The 22,156-nt window shown below is 33.5% G+C and overlaps 1 protein-coding gene across 1 annotated transcript; it reads left to right on the forward strand.

Moving 5' to 3' along the window:
- Positions 1-7,804: 7,804 nt before the first annotated feature.
- On the forward strand, positions 7,805-18,374 carry LOC139866156 (phospholipase D delta-like). The gene is made up of 10 exons (XM_071854297.1): positions 7,805-9,117; positions 9,589-9,705; positions 12,042-12,236; positions 14,649-14,957; positions 15,047-15,115; positions 16,105-16,252; positions 16,478-16,626; positions 16,773-16,922; positions 17,114-17,314; positions 17,845-18,374. Exons 1-10 carry the CDS (start codon positions 8,203-8,205, stop codon positions 18,139-18,141), a joined length of 2,550 nt encoding a protein of 849 aa, XP_071710398.1. The 5' UTR covers positions 7,805-8,202; the 3' UTR covers positions 18,142-18,374.
- The last annotated feature ends 3,782 nt before the right edge of the window (positions 18,375-22,156 follow it).

Here is a 22,156-nt window from a genome sequence, read left to right on the forward strand (position 1 = left end):
ATTTCAACGGATCCAGAATTATCTGGATTCTTTGAATATAGGGTATGGTCCTTGTATTTGTCCTTGGTCTCCTTCATGGTTAACTCTATCCGTTTTCCAGCTCCAACGTTTCTGAGCTTTTCCAACATATTATTCTCTATCATCAAACTTCCGACGATTAAGGTCGTTTACGGTTATCTATAGTTTCTGCTGCTTCATTCAGCTTTTTCAAAGTTCAATGTATTAATTCGTAGGCTGGGTGCTTTTCAAAATTTCAGAATGGAAGATCATTATTCTAAAAGATAAATGTTATACATATAACTGTTGATGTAGATATGCTGTGAGTTTTCAAAGTACTGACTACTGATTCCTCTACATTTACTGCTACCATATCTGAATCATTAGTTATCGATCCGAGGTGATTTCAAGAGAATTATGTTTTTAGATGATTAAACGCTGACGGTAATATGGTGGAATATAATAGGTTCCCCGGTAACAATAAAAGAACATACATATAAGTCAAGGTGATAATAAGGTTGTTTCGAACGAAAGGTCGAAGTTGATTTGCTGAAGCTGTGACAAAATTTGCTACCTTGAAAAGGGATCGCAAAGTTATTTTTGCTAATAAATGCCAAAGGATCTGACGTGGCTACGTGTTAAACTTTTACTCAGTTGCCGAGAGTTTCTCAGGTGCATAACTATATGCACAAATCTTTCCTTCCGTAGATGAAGTGCGGTTGATTCATCCTATCGATTGAGGTGTTTTCAAGAATTATGAAAGTTTGAATGCAGATTGGAATCGTCAAGGTACAATTAAGGTTTAAGATGAAATCAAGTGGCAACTTGAAGAATTGTTTAGTTTCATAAGTTATAATCAATATTTTAATTCATTTTAATTGTCCAATGTTGATAGTCCTCAGTTGATAGTCCACCGTTAGCAATTTAATAATTCATATATAATTATATATATAATATTCGAATTAATACGTATCGTGACCCGTATACGTCTCAGACTCGATCACAACTCAAACTATATATATTATTATAGAATCAACCTCAACCCTGTATAGAGAACTCGATCATTACTGCATATAGAGTATCTATGGTGATTCCAAATAATATATATAGATGCGTCAATATGATATGTCAAAACCTTGTATACGTGTCCCGATATTTAAAGTGCGTAAAATAAATTACAGAAATTAAATAACGATAAATAAAGTGCGTAAAGTAAATAACAGAAATTAAATGACGATAAATAAAATTGCGAGAATGTAAATTGCGATAATTAAATTGCGATAAATAAAATGTAATACGGAATTAATAGTTAGCTAGGAACAGTTAGCTAGGATCTTGTTAGCGTGATTTCTTAACAAAATTTCATATTGTCAATTAGTCTGTTTCTAATCAATTTTTATTGTGTCCATTATTTCTTCATTATGCCACTTGTTGGATTCTGATAGGTCAAAATCCATATATAAAATTGAATGAAAATGGTTATTTTGTGGTGAGGATTCGTATAGCCGTGGTTGTAAGTAGGATAGTAAATAACAGTTGAATCAGATTCGTAGAATGTACAGTGTAACTTATTAATGTGAAATCTAAATATTCTTCGGGTATTACCTACCCGTTAAAATATTTTAACCATTAACAGTTTGTACAAAAGAATTTTTAATTACAATCTTTATGAAAATATACTTACATATATATTTTCTTCAGATGTAATCATAGATTTAATGAGTCAATGTGATATTAAACTCATCTGGTTTATCGTTAAAACAAGAATATATAATCTCTAAAACATTAGAGATTACATAATCATCATGAAGAACGAAGATAATTGATGTAGAACGATACGTAGAGCGATGATTATACTTGAGGTACAGAATGAGTTGTTGAGGCATGTGATGTTGAAACTTGGGTTGTTGGTGGTATTGTTGGTGCCGGTGATGTTGCTGAAGCTGGTACGTTTTGCACCATATTTTCCAAATTGATTACTCGAGCGCGAAGTTCGTTGACTTCTTCTATTATTCCGGGATGATTGTCGGTCGGAACGAGCGGATGAATAAGGTTTAGAATTGTGAATAGAATATAATCGTGTCAAGCTACTCTGAAAATGAGAGAGAAAATGGTGTCTCGAATAGGTTCGCCGGTAATTGTTTCAGGTTCTTCGCCAAGAGGTGAATTCGGTTGATGGAAAGGATCGCCTTCTTCGTGTCTCCATTGATTTAATAGACTACGAACTCATCAGATGAATTGGGGATGGCTGATTGGTTGTTTTCATTCTAGTGACACAGCTTTCGGAGTTTAGGTGAAACTCCATGTCGGAATAGCTGTCTGAATAACTATCGGAATAGCTATCGGAATCTGAAGGACTCGAACGGTTTGAGAGATTCATCTCGTACGATCAGACGAAGGATTTTCGATAAGAAATAGATTATAGGATGTAGATTAGTACCCTGCAATACATAATTTACATATGCATATATAATACTAAAATCCCATAAGTTACGGAGGAATCTACGGAAGCTGTCAGGCAAAGGTAACAATAACATATATGCTAAGATATGAATTAGCAGATACGCTAAGATACGAATTCTGTCTACACACTATTCATACAATCATTGCAGTAAGATGTGTCTAGACTAAAAATAATAAGCAGATAATTTCCTAAGGATGATAAACAGATGATTTCAAACAAAAAATGATAAGCAAAACTTTTGACATGCAGACACGGTCGAAGTCCAGACTTACTAATGCATCCTAACGACTATCAGTTAGACACACTAATGCAAGACCTAGTTCACTAAGACCACCGCTCTGATACCAACTGTAGAGACCCGTCCTAATCCATCTGGACGAAGTCCATATTGATTATAAACGATTCACAATAGTTGATTACATCGCGAGGTACTTGACCTCTATATGATACATTTTACAAACATTGCATTCGTTTTTGAAAAGACAATCTTTCATTACATCGAAAGTTGACGGCATGCATACCATTTCATAATATATCTAACTATAATTGACTTAATAATAATCTTGATGAACTCAACGACTCGAATGCAACGTCTTTTGAAATATGTCATGAATGACTCCAAGTAATATCTCTAAGATGAGCAAATGCACAGCGGAAGATTTCTTTCGTACCTGAGAATAAACATGCTTTAAAGTGTCAACCAAAAGGTTGGTGAGTTCATTAGTTTAACATAAATAATCATTTCTATCATTTTAATAGACCACAAGATTTTCATTTCTAGTTCTCATAAATGTACGTCCCATGCATAGAGACAAAAATATCATTCATATGGATTGAACACCTGGTAACCGACATTCACAATATGCATATAAGAATATCCCCATCATTCCGGGATTCTCCTTCGGACATGATATAAATTTCGAAGTGCTAAAGCATCCGGTACTTTGGATGGGGCTTGTTGGGCCCGATAGATCTATCTTTAGAGTTCGCGTCAATTAGAGTGTCCGTTCCCTAATTCTTAGATTACCAGACTTAATAAGAAGGGCATATTCGATTAGATAATCCAACCATAGAATGTAGTTTCGATTTACTTGTGTCTATTTCGTAAAGCATTTATAAAAAATTGCGCATGTATTCTCAGCCCAAAAATATAAAGGGTAAAAAAGGCAAATGAAACTCACCATACTGTATTTTGTAGTAAAAATACATATGACTATATTGAACAACGTAGAGTTGACTTCGGATTCACGAACCTATATTATTTGTATATTTATTAATACACATAATCGTAGTGGAACATTCATATATATATATATATATATATATATATATATATATATATATATATATATATATATATATATATATATATATATATATATATATATATTATTAGTGATAAAATCTTTGTATTAATAATTTATATATATTTTATTATTTAAATAAATGTATTCATTTTAAATGAAAAAAATAAAAAAATAAAATAATAAGTCAAGTTAAATATACTTTTATATGATTATCATTTGTTTGTTGAAATTAGTGATTATAATTATACTAAGATAATATTTGTAATGATAAAATAATGATAATGATAATACTCATGTTAATACTAAGGAAAATAATATTTAATAATTCTTTTAATAGTAATACTAATGATAGTTTTATTATTAAGTCTTATAATACTGATAGTAGTTCCAAATGAGAAATTTAGTAGTAATAGTAATACATATAATAATGATGGTATACATTATTAATCTTGAGATAATAATAATTTTGATAATGATACTAATACTAACCTAAATGATAATTCTAATAATAATAATAATAATAATTATAATAATATTATTAGTAAAATAATAATAATCTTAGTAATAATAACATCCATAACAGTTAGTACTAAAAACAACAATTAATAATGATAATAATGATCATAATAATAATCGTAGTATTCGTAATACTTAATAATAATAATTATACTTATGATGTTAATAATACTTAATGTACTAATAACTAATAACTAATAACAATAACAAAAAAAAAAAAATCAATGATAATAATAATAATAATAATAATAATAATAATAATAATAATAATAATAATAATAATAATAATAATTATAGAAGCAAAAATAAATAAATGGCTACCTTTAAAAATAAGCTTCTAAACAAAAAACTGCCGTCCTGCGGGCTCGAACCCCCGACCTCTCGCATACTCGACTAACTCCTTAACCATTCAGGCTATTGCCTGTTTTCTGATTTATACACTAGTTATAATTATATAACCCGAATCAACTAAACCTAATCATCTTCTCCTTCATCATCAAAACCAAATCGAACCAGGAACCAAAACATCATACCATTAATTACTTAAACGATTTTTGGAACCTTTAAACAAAGTAATTAATCTAATGATGGTTCTTGAATTAATTGAAACGAAAAAAAAAAAAAAAATAAACACAGCTACTGCTGTCGCGGTTTAAAAAAAAAAACAAAACTTGATTTTTGATTTGAGAACGTTATAGACCTAGATTATAATACGAAATAAGTTCCAAATCACTTCGTGAATCTTTCTCAATCAATAATTTAACCTTAATTGAAACAAATATCACGAATTTGATCCAAGAAACAAGTTTGACTTTTTAAAACCAAAATTTTGACTTCAAAATTCAATCTCGTTTTGAAGAATTGGATCATAAAACTTTGCAGAAAGATGAAGTAAAATATTACTAACACTTCTACATTTTTAGATTTTTAAAATTTATACGAAAATGGAGTTTTTGATTTGAAGTTGTCACGAACAGAGTTTGTAGTTCAGTTCGTCTTTTTGATTTAATTCATCAAATAAAACAGATATTTAGTAATTGTAATTGATAAAGTAAATAAGAATTTGAATGAGTTTTTAAAAAAAACTCTGAGTGAGAGCTTGTGATATATCTAATTGCCATCGGTCGAATTTTTTTACTTAAGCAGACAAGAACATAAAAAAAAAAAAATACAGAGTGTGATATCGATGTTAAACTGATTTTGGATTATTCTACTGATTTGGACTCGTGATTGGTACTAGCTAGATATAAAAGAATCAATCAAACACAGTATGAAAACTACATGAAACTGATTCAGATCTGTTATTTGATTTCTTGTATATTATATATATAATTAATTAGTAAATATTAATAATAATACATTTAATATTATTAATAATACTAAAATGATAATAATATAATTAATATCAAATATAATAGTAGTTGTTAATAAAAAATATTAATAATGATATTAATAATAATTACACAACATTAATATTTAATATTAATAATAGAAATGAAACTAATAATAATAATAATTGTATTAATAATAATAAATAATAGTGATGCTAAAGTCATAAAATTGATAATTTTAATAAGTTTACTAATAACACTCATGATAACAATAATATTATTAATAATGCTAATAATAACACTACTTATAATAATATCAATATTATTAATTATAATACTAATATTAATAATAATACTTATACATATCAGATTTCATATATATGCTTATATTTCATTTTAGAAATAATAATACAAATATTAATATTAACAATATTAATAATAAAAGTAATGATAATAATATTAATCTAATAATTATATTCGAACTTGTAACTAAATTTAATATAGTACATCGTATTAACTATATCATATGTAGTAATTATATAATACTTTGAAATTTTAATAATTATTAATTACAATATATATATTATTACTTAGGTATTATATTCTTTTTAATAGTATCTTAATTATTATTTGTATATTATTATACATTGTTAATTCCAGTTGATTAATGTGTATCCTATTAATTCAAAATATGATATATATTCTTAAATTTATTTTTATATATAATTACATATTTAATTACACACAATTGTTCGTGAATCGTCGAGAACAGTCGAAGGTCAATTGAATATATGAACATCGTTTCAAAATTTTTCTAGACTCAACAATACATACTTTGCTTATCGTATCGAAATCATATAAAGATTAAGTTTAAATTTAGTCGGAAAATCCCGGGTCACTACATGCTCTACGTAATCGTGTTGTGTTAATGGGGTTTTAGGGTTTGTATTTATAAATAAACCCTACGTTCTAGTTACATCTAAGATTACAACAATCCTTTCCATAACTAACTTCCCCGAATCTCGGATATATAACGTACTTGGCCAACAAGGAATTAACAACCGACATGCGGATAAGCGCACGCGCCGCCCGCATGCCGCAAACCACATGACACACGAGGTAGAATCCGCATTGACTTTATAGAACTTAATGCGAATTAGCGCATTTATATGCGTAAAATCCGCGCCTGCGAATATGCGCATGATTATCGACGAAAAGTCAGTGGTCATAAGAGATGAGGAGACGCCTCACAAAAACCAAAAATTGAAAATAGAAGTGCGTGAGTGAAAAAAGCTCGTTTGTTTATATTAATGCAAGTTTAGCATGCAACCCATTCCACAAGGGGCAGGATCAATGGGGAAGTAACCAATCGGGGGGAAGTCAAATTTTTTTTTTCTTCGTTTTTTTGAATTTTTTTTTTCCGGCATCAAGATCACACGAAAATATGAACATTTAGAAGAGATACTTCGTGATGAATGTTATTATTTAGGCGGGAAAACGATCGACAAAAATAACATTCAAGATAATATTGTTCGTGACGAATATGAACGTTTTTTTTTCATGTTTTGTGAAGTAAAATTTAGCCCGATTTAGAGTTTAGGGTTTAGGGTTTAGGGTTTGGTGTTTTGGGTTTATTCCATAAACCCAAAACACCAAACCCTAAACCCTAAACCCTAAACCCTAAACCCTAAACTCTAAACCGTTCGTGTTAAAAACTCAATCTAAATCCTAAATCTAAACCCTAAATCTAAACCCTAAACCCTAAATTTCTAAACCCTAATATCTAAACCCTATAAACCCTAATATCTAAACCCTAATATCTAAACCCCAATAGCTAAAACCTCAAAATACGCTCAAAAATACGATAATTGTTATATATTACTTCTTCGAGCGTTTTCCCGCCAAAATAAAAACATTTATCACAAAGTGTCTCTACTAAATGTTTATATTTTCATCTCATCTATAATGTTCGTAAACAAAGTTTTTTCAAAAAACGAAAAAAAAAAATTTTACTTCCCCCGAATGGTTACTTCCCTCTTGATCCTACCACCCATTCCACAAGGACTAGTTTTACAATTAACAAAATATACAACCACTAAAGATAAACAGTGAGGCACCATTTATTGTCGATGTGCTTCGCTGTTTACATCCCTACACCGTGATAACCGTCATATCCACCAGCTCATCTTAATCTTAATATCTTAATTCTTAATATTCTTATAATTACCCCGATTTATTTAAATTTCGAAAAATTTCACAAATTGATGATAAATTAAAACCCTTCACACGATATCCCCACGCATTTCATCACTTAACACCAATTTAAGTACGCGGTCTGTGTATCTTATTCTGCAATTAAATTAGTTAAAACCTAGCGGTTTGTTTTAAGTCTGAAATCGTTTCTCACATTATAGATACACACCGTGTATGTGTATTTATAATCGTCTGTTACCAGATCCATCAATTAAAACCTAGCGGTTCGTCTTTGTTTGATTTTGAAAACAGTTTTGTTTCTCTCACACAAATACATACACTGTGTGTATTACTATTACTATTTTATTTTGTGAGTTATTAATTTTGAATTTGAATGATGACGGAAGAATCGGAGCGAACTGTGTACTTACACGGTGACCTACACCTTCACATTATTGAGGCAAGAAATTTACCTAATATGGATGTAATAACAGGTCATATCCGCCGTTGCGTTACGTTTGAGTCTTGCCGGAAAGATAATTCGTCGTCTGGTAACGTTAGTAGTAAGTTACTTTCCGGTGGCCGGAAAATAATTACGAGTGATCCTTACGTTAAGGTTTCTGTACCTCAAGCAACGGTGGCGCGTACGCGCGTGCTGCATAATGCTAAAAACCCCAAGTGGGATGAACGGTTTATAATTCCGTTAGCTCACGCGCTTGTGAACTTAGAGTTTCAAGTAAAAGATGATGATATGTTTGGTGCTGATGTGTTAGGTAATGTTAAGATTCCGGCAGAGAAGATCGCCACCGGTGAGGTGATTTTCGGTTGGTTTCTGATGGAAAATTCACGTAGGAAGGATTCCGAGCTTAAAATCGAGTTAAAGTTTATTCCTTGTGATAAAAATCCGCTTTACCGACACGGAATTGCAGGTGATCCGGAACATAAAGGTATTCGAAATACTTATTTTCCTGTTAGGAAAGGTTCACAAGTGACACTGTATCAGGATGCACATGTTAGGCCTGAATGTAATATGCCTGTGATTGAATTGGATGGGGGTAAGGTTTTTCAGCACGATTCGTGTTGGGAAGATATTTGTTATGCTATATCTGAGGCTCATCATATGATATATATTGTTGGTTGGTCTGTTTTTTATAAGATTAAACTGATCAGAGAGCCAACTAAGCCATTGCCAAGGGGAGGGGATTTGACTCTTGGTGAGTTATTGAAGTATAAGTCTGAAGAAGGGGTACGCGTTTTGTTGTTGGTTTGGGATGACAAGACTTCCCATGATAAGTTCTTTATCAACACGGTAAGAGTTTTCAACAAATGGTATAAATTTACTATTTTATTGCTAAATTTGAGTTATGTTCTTTTTGCATATCAAGCAAATATTTGTAGACATGGTTATGGTGTATAGAAGGTTGGTAATAAGATTAGATGTGATATTCGAGGAGATTAAGCTGAAAATTCCCTAAATTCGTTAATTGTTGGATGTTAGATGATTGTAGTGCATTTCGTGTAACACCTTAGTTGTCAATTTGTATACATGGTTACTTGATCTAGTTAAAGGCATTTCTTAATAGGACTTGCAGCATAATATAGAAATTAAAACATTTTGCACATGAAGTTACTTTCTATTGGATGAACTCTAAGTTCTACATTACTTATTTAAGATTCTTTTTGGTAAGACAGAAATTATGTTGTAAAGATATCTGTTGCTACTTTTTTTTTCAGTTATATTCTTTTTTTAAGTCATGGCGTTTATCAATATATGTTACAGGCTGGAGTGATGGGAACTCATGATGAAGAGACAAAGAAGTTCTTCAAGCATTCTTCCGTAACATGTGTTTTATCACCTCGTTATGGAAGCAATAAACTTAGCTTTATTAAGCAGCAGGCAAGTGCTTTTCTTTCCCCATGCAATTTTGATAAATAAAGATGTATTATTTATGGATTCCTTTTAGATTAATCATCTTATTGATGTGAAAAACATATCTTTAGATAACCAGAGTGTGCTGTGATATAATCTGGAATTTTCTGTTTGCTTGCTTTAAAAGTTCTGCCATGTGTGTGCAACATTGGTTATGTCCCATCATGTTATGATATTATCTGCCATGGTCTTGGTTCTTAACTGGATGGTATATTCCTAATTCTAATCTGATTGGTATATATATACTCTCTTTGGACTTAATTGGATGATTCTGCAAAAACATTACAAAGCTGACCCAGCTAAAAAGTCTAGGGATGGCATCCGCGGGTGACGGGCACTGTTGCACAGGTCCTTAATACCCGCGACCCGCTCGCCAGAATTTTTTTCTTTACCCGCGGGTACCCGTTTACCCGCCAACGTGTAAATTTTGTTGCCCGTACCCGCGACCCACAGGTAACCCACGAGTTTACAAAATGTGCACTTGTAACTAAATTTTACTCACGGATACCCCCTACCTGCGGGTAAACCCGCGAATAATTTTGAAAAAAACGTTAAAAAACTTAAATAATATCATATATATATATATATATATATATATATATATATATATATATATATATATATATATATATATATAGGGGCAGGATCAATGGGGAAGTAACCAATCGGGGGGAAGCGGGGGGAAGCAAATTTTTTTTTTTTTTTTTTTTCGTTTTTTTTGAAATTTTTTTTTCCGGCATCAAGATCACACGAAAATATGAACATTTAGAAGAGACACTTCGTGATGAATGTTATTATTTAGGCGGGAAAACGATCGACAAAAATAACATTCAAGATAATATTGTTCGTGAAGAATATGAACGTTTTTTTTCTTCATGTTTTGTGAAGTAAAATTTAGCCCGATTTAGGGTTTAGGGTTTAGGGTTTAGGGTTTAGGGTTCAGGGTTTGGTGTTTTGGGTTTATTCATAAACCCAAAACACCAAACCCTAAACCCTAAACCCTAAACTCTAAACCGTTTGTGTTAAAAACTCAATCTAAATCCTAAATCTAAACCCTAAATCTAAACCCTAAACCCTAAATTTCTAAACCCTAATATCTAAACCCTATAAACCCTAATATCTAAACCCTAATATCTAAACCCCGATAGTTAAAACCTCAAAATACGCTCGAAAAACAAGATAATTGTTATATATTACTTCTTCGAGCGTTTTCCCGCCAAATTGAAAAAATTTATCACAAAGTGTCTATACTAAATGTTCATATTTTCATCTCATCTATAATGTTCGTGAACAAAGTTTTTTCAAAAAACGAAAAAAAAAAAAAAAGTTTTTGCTTCCCCCCGCTTCCCCCCGAATGGTTACTTCCCTCTTGATCCTACCACTATATATATATATATATAAGTACTTGTATGCGGGTAAACGGGTATACCCGCTGGTAGCTCAAACGGGCATCACAGATTGATGGTTTGGGTTTTACTCGCGACGGGTATGAAATACCCGTAACCCGCCCGCGACCCGCCAACGGGTACTAATATTTACCCGACCCGTGCTCGCGGGTACATTTTTTCATAATTACCCGCCCGTCACGGGCACGGGTACCCGCGCGTCACGGGTTTTTTTTCGCCCACTGCCATCATTAAAAAAGTCGACCCCATAGTTGAACGAAGTCTATGGTATGTATCGAACCATTCTCTATCTATCTAGTGCCTTCTCAAAACATTATTACTTTCTCAAGTTGGTATGACGTTTATGTCATCCTCTATGTTATCTGGATCTTTAGTTATAGGTATGGTGTGTTGCTATAGACAGCACATATAAACTATTCATGATTAAGAAGAAGTGTTTGTTTTGTTGCCATGTAATTACGTCCTTCATGTGGTCAACTTAGCATTAATACTGGTGTTTTCTGGATCTACATCCATGTTTTATGATCAGTTAATTATTTGCATGTACTATCACAAAAGCTTTAATATTGGCAGTTTCCTCTTTTGTTTAATCCTCAATTGTGAAACTTATCTTCTGTTAGTCTGAAATAAGACACTTGGGCACCTAGTGGCTTGAAAGCTGATTTCAATATCCTAATGCTTAATGTAATTTCTCAATACATATATTAATAGATTTGAATAAACAACACAGAACTGTATGTTCTGAAATGTCTTTCCATTACATGCATTAAATATTTAGTTGTTAATCCTTTCTTTTACTTTGGTTCTAATGAACGGATGCATGAACCATTTAACTATATTATATATAATATATTGATTGATATTGAGGTTGGCTTTTCTTGTTGATCTGTGTTTCAGGTTGTTGGAACTGCATTTACACACCATCAGAAATGTGTGCTTGTAGATACACAGGGAGCTGGTAATAATAGAAAGGTCACTTCATTCATAGGTGGTCTTGATCTCTGTGATGGCCGTTATGACACACCCGAACATAGGTTATTTCATGATCTAGACACTGTTTTTAAGGATGATGTTCACCAGCCGACCTACCCAGTAAGTTATATTTTTTATTTTCTTACACTTTTATTTATGCACTCATTGTTTAGTTCATATAATCTGTCAACTCTACAAATTATGTGTTTTGTTTTGTACTTGATCTTACTTGGTTGAAAATACTGAGTTTTGTTGATAGAAAGTTGTGGGGCTGTACTTTTCTAGGAAGCTAATGAAGTTAAGGATGCAAGTTAGGAGTCTTTTGTGTATTATTAATTCAATCACTCTTTTTTTACACAAGTATTATGCTATGATGGCGGGAGCATGTATGCATGTGTATCTTTGGAAGTTAAACTTGTGAATGGCGAAGTATATGTTTCAACATTGGTTTTGGACATTAAGTTGAGTTTTGTGGTAGTAATGACATGACACGTGATTTTTGTTGATAGTAAAGAAAATACATATTGAGGTCATTAACGTGCTCCATGCCTATGGACTTGTCCAGTAAGATATGTTGATCGTTTCTTTAGAACTTATTGTCTACAAAACTTGATATGTGGTTTATTTTGTCAAGCAAAAAGGTTGTAACAACTAGCTAGTTGGGGACTAGTCAGTCAAGATCTTTTATGGACTAATAGGCCAAGTCGGATACTTGTCGGACGTTGACCAATTTTGACCTAATAAATTTGCCAAGCTGGGGACTAGTCGACCTAGTCTAGGGACCTTTACAACCATGCGGTTTTTTTTATCTTAAATCCTAAGTGGCTCGGTGAATTCTTAGAGCTAGTAATGGTGTGTTATTTTGTTGAGCATTCCTTTTTATATATTTGGGGTTTTGTTGGTAAATCTTTGCTCATCGGTCGTTGGAAATTGCTACAACCTTGGTTGCCGCCTACTGCTCTACACCGTCGACAACAGCTTTCTTTTTCTATATGGCGATTTAATTCTAATTTAAGTTTGAATACTGTTTATGATTTGATGATTTATTTTTTGCATTTGTAGTAATTGAGTAATGTTTTAGGATGGCGTGCTTGTGGTAAATTGGTAATTCAGTGGAGAGTTGTTATCAACAGTTAAGAAATTCGAGGATAAGATTGGTGTGATAAACTGATAATAGTAATGTTTTTTTTTTTTTTTTTTTTTTTCATTTCTAAATGCACGCTTGAATGTTTATGTTAAAATATTATTAATTAAATAATTAGTATATAGTTTAGATCAAGGGTAGTTCAACACAAGAAGTAAGCACAAATCATTCATTTATAACCATATCGATCTAGTCATTTATATCCATATAACCATTTATACCCATACTTTATGGAGCTGTCTCTTTAATAGACTTGACCCTACCGCAACAGTTAACTGGCATTATTGTGACCAAGTCCAACAATAGCTTGTGACACTAGGATGATTCATTTTCTCAACTGCATTATCATAATTAGGAAAACGACAACGGCGACCACTATCACCAACACTACTATTATAATTGAGATATCTAATATCTTTTTCAAGTAATTAGTGTTACATGCAATATTATTTCCTAGTCAAGATAGCCAAGAAACGAAGGAGACTCTATAAATGTGATATAAGTGCACCACATGTCAAACTATTTGCATACAATCATGCAAAAGAAAGGTTGTGTTTGAAGGCAATTTTTATGCTCCTTTCAACTAATTACCAAATACAGATTTATCTTGGATCTTGGAATTGGAAACCATTCTATACTCAATTAGAAAAATGAACAGTAATGCCGCAAAACACTGCTCACCTTTTGTTGTTTTTTGTTTTAAAACCACCTTTATATGTATTTATATTCAATACGAAAATTCATGCGAAGTCAAAAAATCCGAAAGAAAGCGACTTCAAGCATATGAAGTTGGTATTTATATGTATGAGTTCTATTCTCTACTATTATTTTCCATAAATTAGAACTACGATTTTTTTTTTCTCCAGGTTTTACTACTTGTAAGGTTGACAATCTTAAAAAAGAAAAAAAAGTAGAATTTTCTTAGAGAATACTATATATGTTATGTTATTGACATCTTGGTTGAACATTACTCTACTTAGAATGTTAGTGTGATTATGCTTAATATGTTCACTTTCTTTCTATATGTTGGCCATGAAAGTAACATGCTGCATAGTGAGGGTTAGTATATTTCTCAAATATAGACGGTCTAATTGAGTTATCTGGTGACTGTTTCTGACCTATCCCTGACAAGGTTTGACCTCTCGTACTAGGTTTAAATAGTAAAGGACCTATTACTGCAATGCATAAGATATTTCTTACTTTGTAATTCTTTGTCATGTCACTTGCCAAATACGCGGAAACTGTTAGGCCAGTAATCAACTATAGTATTGAGTAGCTGAATCATATTACAATTATTCTTTTATCAAGTACAATCAAATAAAAGCAAATTGTTCCCTATCTTTTATTGATATGTTTACCATTTTTTGTGTGTTGTGTATCTATACTAGGCAGGAACCAAGGCCCCAAGACAGCCTTGGCATGATTTGCACTGCAAGATTGATGGCCCTGCGGCGTATGATGTCCTTATGAACTTTGAACAACGTTGGAGAAAAGCTACTAAGTGGAGAGAATTTGCGTTCCTTGCCAAAAAAATGGCCCAATGGCAAGATGACGCGTTGATAAAGATCGAGAGGATATCGTGGATTGTCAGTCCTACTATTCCTGTTCCCAAACATGGAGATTTTAGTATCGTTCCTGAAGATGATCCAGTATTATATGTTTCCAAAGAAGATAATCCAGATAACTGGCATGTGCAGGTTTAAAAAAGGCTCTCCCCAAAACATTTTATTGTATTTGACTTAAAAGTGAATAAGTGTATCTCATGAGTTTTTGTTACTTCGTACAGATTTTTCGTTCCATTGATTCTGGATCGCTGAAAGGATTCCCCAAAAACGTGCAGGACTGTGAGGCGCAGGTTAAAATTTTATAACTACTTTTATCATTTTATATTTTACCACCAGCAAATATAGAAAGTACACACTTCATTCACCAATAGGAATGCGCTGTATATAATACTTTTCAGTAACTAGTCATGGTTGCAAACGGCAGTTGCGGCGGTTTCGTGACTAGCACGTCCTGTATTGCCCAAAAACGTCTAAGTCAGCTAACCTTAAAAGTAGGTCAAAAGTTGACTTTTTGTTTGGCCTTGTTCTAGTGTACACGAAAATCTCTAAGCCTAGCTATGAAAAATACCAACTTACATGGTATCCCTTAAAGATAAATCAATAAATACGCTATATATATAGAAAACATTATAAAAAACATATTTACTACTCCCTCCGTCCCATTAGAAGTGTTCACTTTGACTTTTGATAGTCTTTCTTTTTCAAATTGGATTTTGAATATTTTTGTATGTGTTATATAATATTTGATGAAAAATATATGAATGGATTGGGTTTTAAATGTGTTTTCATTGGTATAAATCTCATTAATTATTTTATTATATAACACACAAGCAATAATATTTAGAGTCAAAGTTGAAAAAGAAAGACCTTAAAAATCAATAGTGGATACTTTTGATGCGACGGATGGAGTATTTAAAGTAACACCACATCATCTTATTTCTGAATTATTTATTTATAAAATATTTATGTTTGAGATATTTTTGTTTTAAAGTCAACGTCCATCTCGACGGACTCGACCTTTTAAGGTCCTAACTGACTCGTCCTTGTTTCACGTCTTCTTTAACCTTGTAACTAGTTATAGAGCTATTCGATGCATAATTTTTTTTTTAAACGGCAAATAAACTCGCATACTCATATCTCTGAAGTTGAGCTCAGAATGTAATAGTCATAGTTGTGAAGTCTTGGTGCCATTTGACTAAAAACCTCTGAAGTTGTCTGTATCATGTTAGTACTATTTTTGACCAATTCATTTTTTTCATTTACATTTTGGTTGTTGCAGAATCTTATTACTGCTAAGAGTCTAGTAATAGACAAAAGTATTCAAACAGCTTATATTCAAGCCATCCGTTCAGCTCAACATTTCATCTATATTGAAAACCAGTATTTCATTGGATCATCGTATGCATGGCCGGATTACAAAGATGCAGGTAGTACTTTCATATTTTATCACCAGGCTAAGGCTATATCAGTATAATTTTACTTTGGGGGGATTATACTCATGTACTTCACTGAGCTCAACAAGCACTTCATCTGTGTTTAACGATGATGCTTATGGAAAGCTGTTACTTATAAATTTTTGTACATAACAGCTTGATATGAGATTTTTTCTTGTTAAATGTTTACAATGCTGGTGTGTTTATTACAATTATTAGGTGCTGATAATCTGATCCCAATGGAGTTGGCACTTAAAATCGTTAGTAAGATTAGAGCTGGAGAGAGGTTTGCCGTTTACGTTGTCATACCAATGTGGCCTGAGGGTATTCCTGCATCTGCTACTGTGCAGGAGATTCTTTATTGGCAGGTATTATTGTTATATTCTACCTCTGAAGTTATTAATAGACATATAGATAGATTTCAGTAATTCAATTATTAACCTGTATGTATTGTGATGAAGTTCGGTTTTATAGTACATTATAGTTTGCTTAACAAATAACTTTGTTCATACAGAGCCAGACAATGCAAACAATGTACACCCTTATAGCACGTGAAATCAAGGCTATGCAGTTGGATGCACACCCTCTAGACTATTTAAATTTCTACTGCCTTGGCAAACGAGAAGAACTACCTGCAGGAATGACTCAAGAGCCTGATGAGAAGGTATTAAAAAAAAAAAAAATTTACTTTTTTTGGCACTTACAAAACCATAGTTGCTTCTTATTCATGTTGTTGCAATGTTGATCATTGAAGTTTCTGGGGTTGCTTGAGGTCCTGATTTTAAATGGAAATATTTTTAATTTCAGTCGTGTACAATCTTGTGAAAAGTTGATGTTGAATATGTTATGTTATAGGTTTCAGATTCCCAAAAGTTTAAGCGGTTTATGATTTACGTGCATGCTAAAGGAATGATAGTGGATGATGAGTATGTAATAGTGGGATCTGCTAACATTAATCAAAGATCTTTGGCTGGTTCAAAAGACACGGAAATTGCAATGGGTTCATATCAGCCCCATCATACTTGGGCAGCAAGGAAACGACATCCACATGGACAGGTGCGTTCATTTGTTTGTGTAAATTCTATTTTTTTATGATAACCGGTCCATGAAAATGATATAGAGTTTCAACATTCTTTCCCAAACAACCCCCAAAAACTTTTGGTTATGTAGTTACCATCATTCAATTTCTAAAAAGAACCTAAGCTTTTCCATTATAACACACATTTTAAAGGAAGATTGTGAGTTATTATTGTAAGAAATAGTTATACAGGTCGTCATTGTGATTTGTTCCAAACTACTTGTCGCGTACCATTAAAATGGAATTTACTTAATATTATTAAATTTTACTATTTTTTAATGGAACTTTTAATGCAAGGTCCATGATGTTAAAATGGAATTCTTTTAGTTAAAACCTTTTGTGATTCTCGTGCATACCACAGGACCATCCGTGTAATTTTGTCATATCGCTATTTTTTATTTTATTTTATCATTCCATCCATTTATGAATAATAAATAATTATAACTTACATTTTCATCATTTTTTACGCTAAACACCCTAACCCTCACCAACATCTATATGATTTCAGATCTATGGCTACAGAATGTCGTTGTGGGCCGAGCATCTTGGCACACTAGAGGAGTGCTACAAGGAAGGAGAAACATTAGAATGTGTGAGAAGGGTAAATCAAGTAGCCGAAGATAATTGGAAACGATACATTGCTGACGAGTTCTCAGAATTGCAAGGTCATATTCTTAAGTATCCTTTACAGATTAATGCAGAAGGAAAAGTTGATTGTTTACCTGGGAGTGAGAACTTTCCGGATCTTGGAGGTAAAATAATTGGAGCTCACTCAACAACTCTGCCCGACATTTTAACCACGTGATCTTTTGATCCGATTCTTTATGTTTATATGGAGGCTGTTTGTGTAAAAATGGTGTGATACTGCTTTGTTGTTTGAGGTCTGTGTGCGTTGAATCAACTTATGGAGGTGAATAGATTTGTGCCATTTGTGTGTACCTTAAGCGAGTAGAGTGTGAATTGAATGGCAGCATGATTATTGTCTCGTGGTTATTATGGTTGAAATTTTTTTGTTGATATTCCATAAAATATTTGTTGATATAACTAATTGTTGCCAATCTATTGCATTAGAATGTAAATCTTACTGTATGAAATAAGCCTACCGTACAAGGAAAACAGTTAGCACTGAGAGAAAAATGTGATGAAGCCATATTTTGGCTATAAATCACTCTTAATTATGTATAACACATACAACTGCTAACCAACTCTATATATTTAGCCATTGTTATGCTATGTAACTTCTGTTTGGGTCTAACACACAACTTCACTATTTTCTACACTCTACAAGTAGCAAGGGCGCCAAAGGAAAACAAACACACAACAATCATATTATGGATTGTAGTCAAAATTTTGTAAACCACCCAAAACTTCACTCTTTGGGCGATTTGAGAACACCCCACTTATTACTCAAACGCGATATTTCATTCATCTTTTTATCCATTTTAGACACATCTTAGCTCGTTTTAAAGACACCACTTTCTCCTTTGGGTAGGGTACTCCGAGTAGTGGGTACCTCGTAGGACCTCGACCCGCCAAAACCCACTAAATAGTTACTACTAATATAAATGGAATATTACTTTATCATACTCTGTACTATTGTGTGTAAAGTTAAATTTCTTAAAAACACATTTGTTTTACTAATTTTTCCAACGGAGATTTAATAAAGTTGGACATCTTTTAACTGTGATTTGATGTGGAAAACGTGCAGCCTGGCACAGAAGATATTAGAGTTGATGCACGTCCTTCAGACGCCATAAATGTAGCTAAAAGATGCCGGGTAGCTTAATGCATCCAGTAATGGGTGCACCTCTACAATTATTTTGTTGGTTAATGATCAAACCTATTTCGATCATATTGATAAACATATGCTTGAGTGCAATGATGTTGGGATTATTGTTACGTTTTAGAATATCATAATCTTGGAACGTATGATCACTATGTCCCGTTTGTAACGGTCCATGCGATCACCCAATCAATACTCGAAGAGCACAATTAGTCTCATACCTTTTGTATAAAGACTTGTAACGACCCGACTTCGTTATATCAAAAATACGCCATAAAAAAAAAAATTTCTGGACCTGTACATTTGGACGGCGTCTAGGTTCTTGGACGGCGTCCAGTACTGAAGGCCTGGACGGCGTCCAGCCTTTTTGGACGGCGTCCCATTTCACTGTCAGGGACTGATCCCCGTGCTCACTTACGTGAGCGGAAATCCCTCTTCCCGGCACTATTAAACGAAAATCTTTTTACAACAAGTCACAGTAAGTTAAAATAAGAGATTTTCATCATCAAAACAAGTTTTACATCGTCGGGCCCACATCGGCCCGATATACATGTTTCGCCCAAAATATACAAGTTTCGACCATACAAGTTTAAGTTCCAAACGACACTAGAGCATGGTGTTTGGGGTTAAACTACCCAAATCTTGGCCGAACTTCCAAAAACATCCCCCTATCAAAACAAGCGGGGATCTCTAATCCAAAAAAACGCCCTTACCCTTGTCCACACCTGAGCCTATAAAAAGGTAAACAACGAGAGGGTAAGCAAAGCTTAGTGAGTGCAATAATTATACATATGCATATATAATCTATCTACTTGCATTCACTTACATAATACCGGATACAAGCTAGCAAATCGACAACTATGCAATCCATTATGCACAAACCAATAACCGCAATTCATAATAAACTAGCAACTCCATTAGCATATAGTTCATAATTAAATATGCTAATACCAAATTCACACAACCATGGTTAACCAATCGTAAGAGGAATGGTACTTGCATTTCCCATCGGTGTTTATAACAACCGTTAGTGTACAACACATATATCACTAACCCTTGGACAACACATATCCGTTCATGAAACCGTTAGCGTACAACACATATATCACTAACTTGGACAACACATATCCATTCATAAAACCGTTAGCGTACAACACATATAACACTAACTTGGACAACACATATCCATTCATAAATCCGTTAGCGTACAACAAATATATTGCTAACTTGGACAACACATATCCATTCATACAAATAAACACATCATATGCGTACATGTATACTTATCCCACTCACCTTAAAGTATTTGTGAGAGTTAACCGAGCTTGAAACCTTCAATGTAACGCACCTATTACATTAGACACATAATCAATCACACAATCGAATTGGTCAACCTACTCACTCACCCAACTAGCGTAATTTGGACCCTTGGTGCAATTTCGACCCATTTGCACATTTAATCCTAAGATTAGGTCAACTTCGCCAAAACCCTAACGCTAGCCCATTATGGTCTTAATACACTTTATAATCACAAGTTTAGTGTGTTTTTCATACTCATTTAACAACCTAGGTCTCCCAAGACCCATTTGACCCATTTCAAGGTCAACACACCCATTTGGGTCACCCACAACCCAAATGACACCCACTAACGTTAACCACAAGTGTGCTAGTGATTTACTAAGCCTTTAAGACCCTTTTCACAATTTAACTTTTCAAAACGCTAGGTTAGTCATCTTTGAGTCTTCATGGCCCAAACTTACCCAAAAACCCCCAAATCACTAACAAATGGGTTTTATGTTCAATACTAGCCCAAACCCTAACCCTTAACATAAATTAAGTAAAGAAATTAGGTTTATAACTTACCACCACGATCACCACGAAGCTAGTGACTAGATGAACAACTTTAGAACTCGCACTAAGACCCGAAACAACCTTCTTCTTCCTTTATTGGAGCTCTCTCACTCTAGAACTTCCTCTCTCACTAGAATTTAAGTGGAAGGAGATAAGGTAGATGATATTGAGTAAATGATGCTCCACAAACTTATCTAGGGCCTTAAAGTCGTCCACAATGTGAAATTACCAAGTTACCCCTTTTAAATATCAAAAACACAAAAGCTGGCTCGTCAGTCATCTGGACGGCGTCCAGAATACTGGACGGCGTCCAGTCCTTCACACTGGGACGGCGTCCCACCCTTTTGGACGGCGTCCAACCTAACTGGAGAACAGAATCTTACAACTCTCCCCCACTTGAACCGGATTGCGACCTCGCAATCCAAGCCGCATGACAAGCAGGAAGATACACAAGAACAAACTCTTCGGGCTCCCAAGTAAACTTGGAACCTATACTACGACGCCATTGAACTTTAAAAGTTCTCACCTATTTATTTCTCAATCTTTTCACTTTTTCGTCAAGTATAGCAACCGGCTCCTTAATATACTCTAACTTGTTGTTTAGCTCAATTTCATCTAATGACACCCACGAAGAATCATTCGCAAGACACTTACGGAGATGGGAAACATGAAATGTATTATGGATCCCCGCAAGTTCTTCGGGTAATTCCAACCGATATGCAACTTCGCCAACACGAGCTAAAACTTTAAATGGGCCAATAAATCGAGGAGCTAACTTTCCCCATTTTCGAAACCGAATAATACCCTTCCATGGAGAAACCTTAAGCATCACCATGTCACCTTCTTGGAATTCGATCATTCGCCTACGTTTGTCGGCATACGACTTTTGTCTATCTTGAGCCTTTTTCAAATGAGCCCGAATCATATCAATCTTGCTATTCGTCTCTAAAACCAAATCGGTACTCCCGATTTCTCTTTGACCAACTTCACTCCAACAAATCAGAGTTCGACATCTACGCCCATAGAGCATCTCGTAAGGTGGCATCCCGATACTAGTATGATGACTATTATTGTATGAGAATTCCACCAAAGGTAAGTACTCATCCCAACTACCCCCGAAATCAATAATACACGCCCGTAACATATCCTCCAAAGTTTGATTCGTACGTTCAGTTTGATCGTCCAT

The sequence above is a fragment of the Rutidosis leptorrhynchoides genome, chromosome 9 (genome assembly GCF_046630445.1).
Source record: "Rutidosis leptorrhynchoides isolate AG116_Rl617_1_P2 chromosome 9, CSIRO_AGI_Rlap_v1, whole genome shotgun sequence".
Lineage (NCBI taxonomy): Eukaryota > Viridiplantae > Streptophyta > Magnoliopsida > Asterales > Asteraceae > Rutidosis > Rutidosis leptorrhynchoides.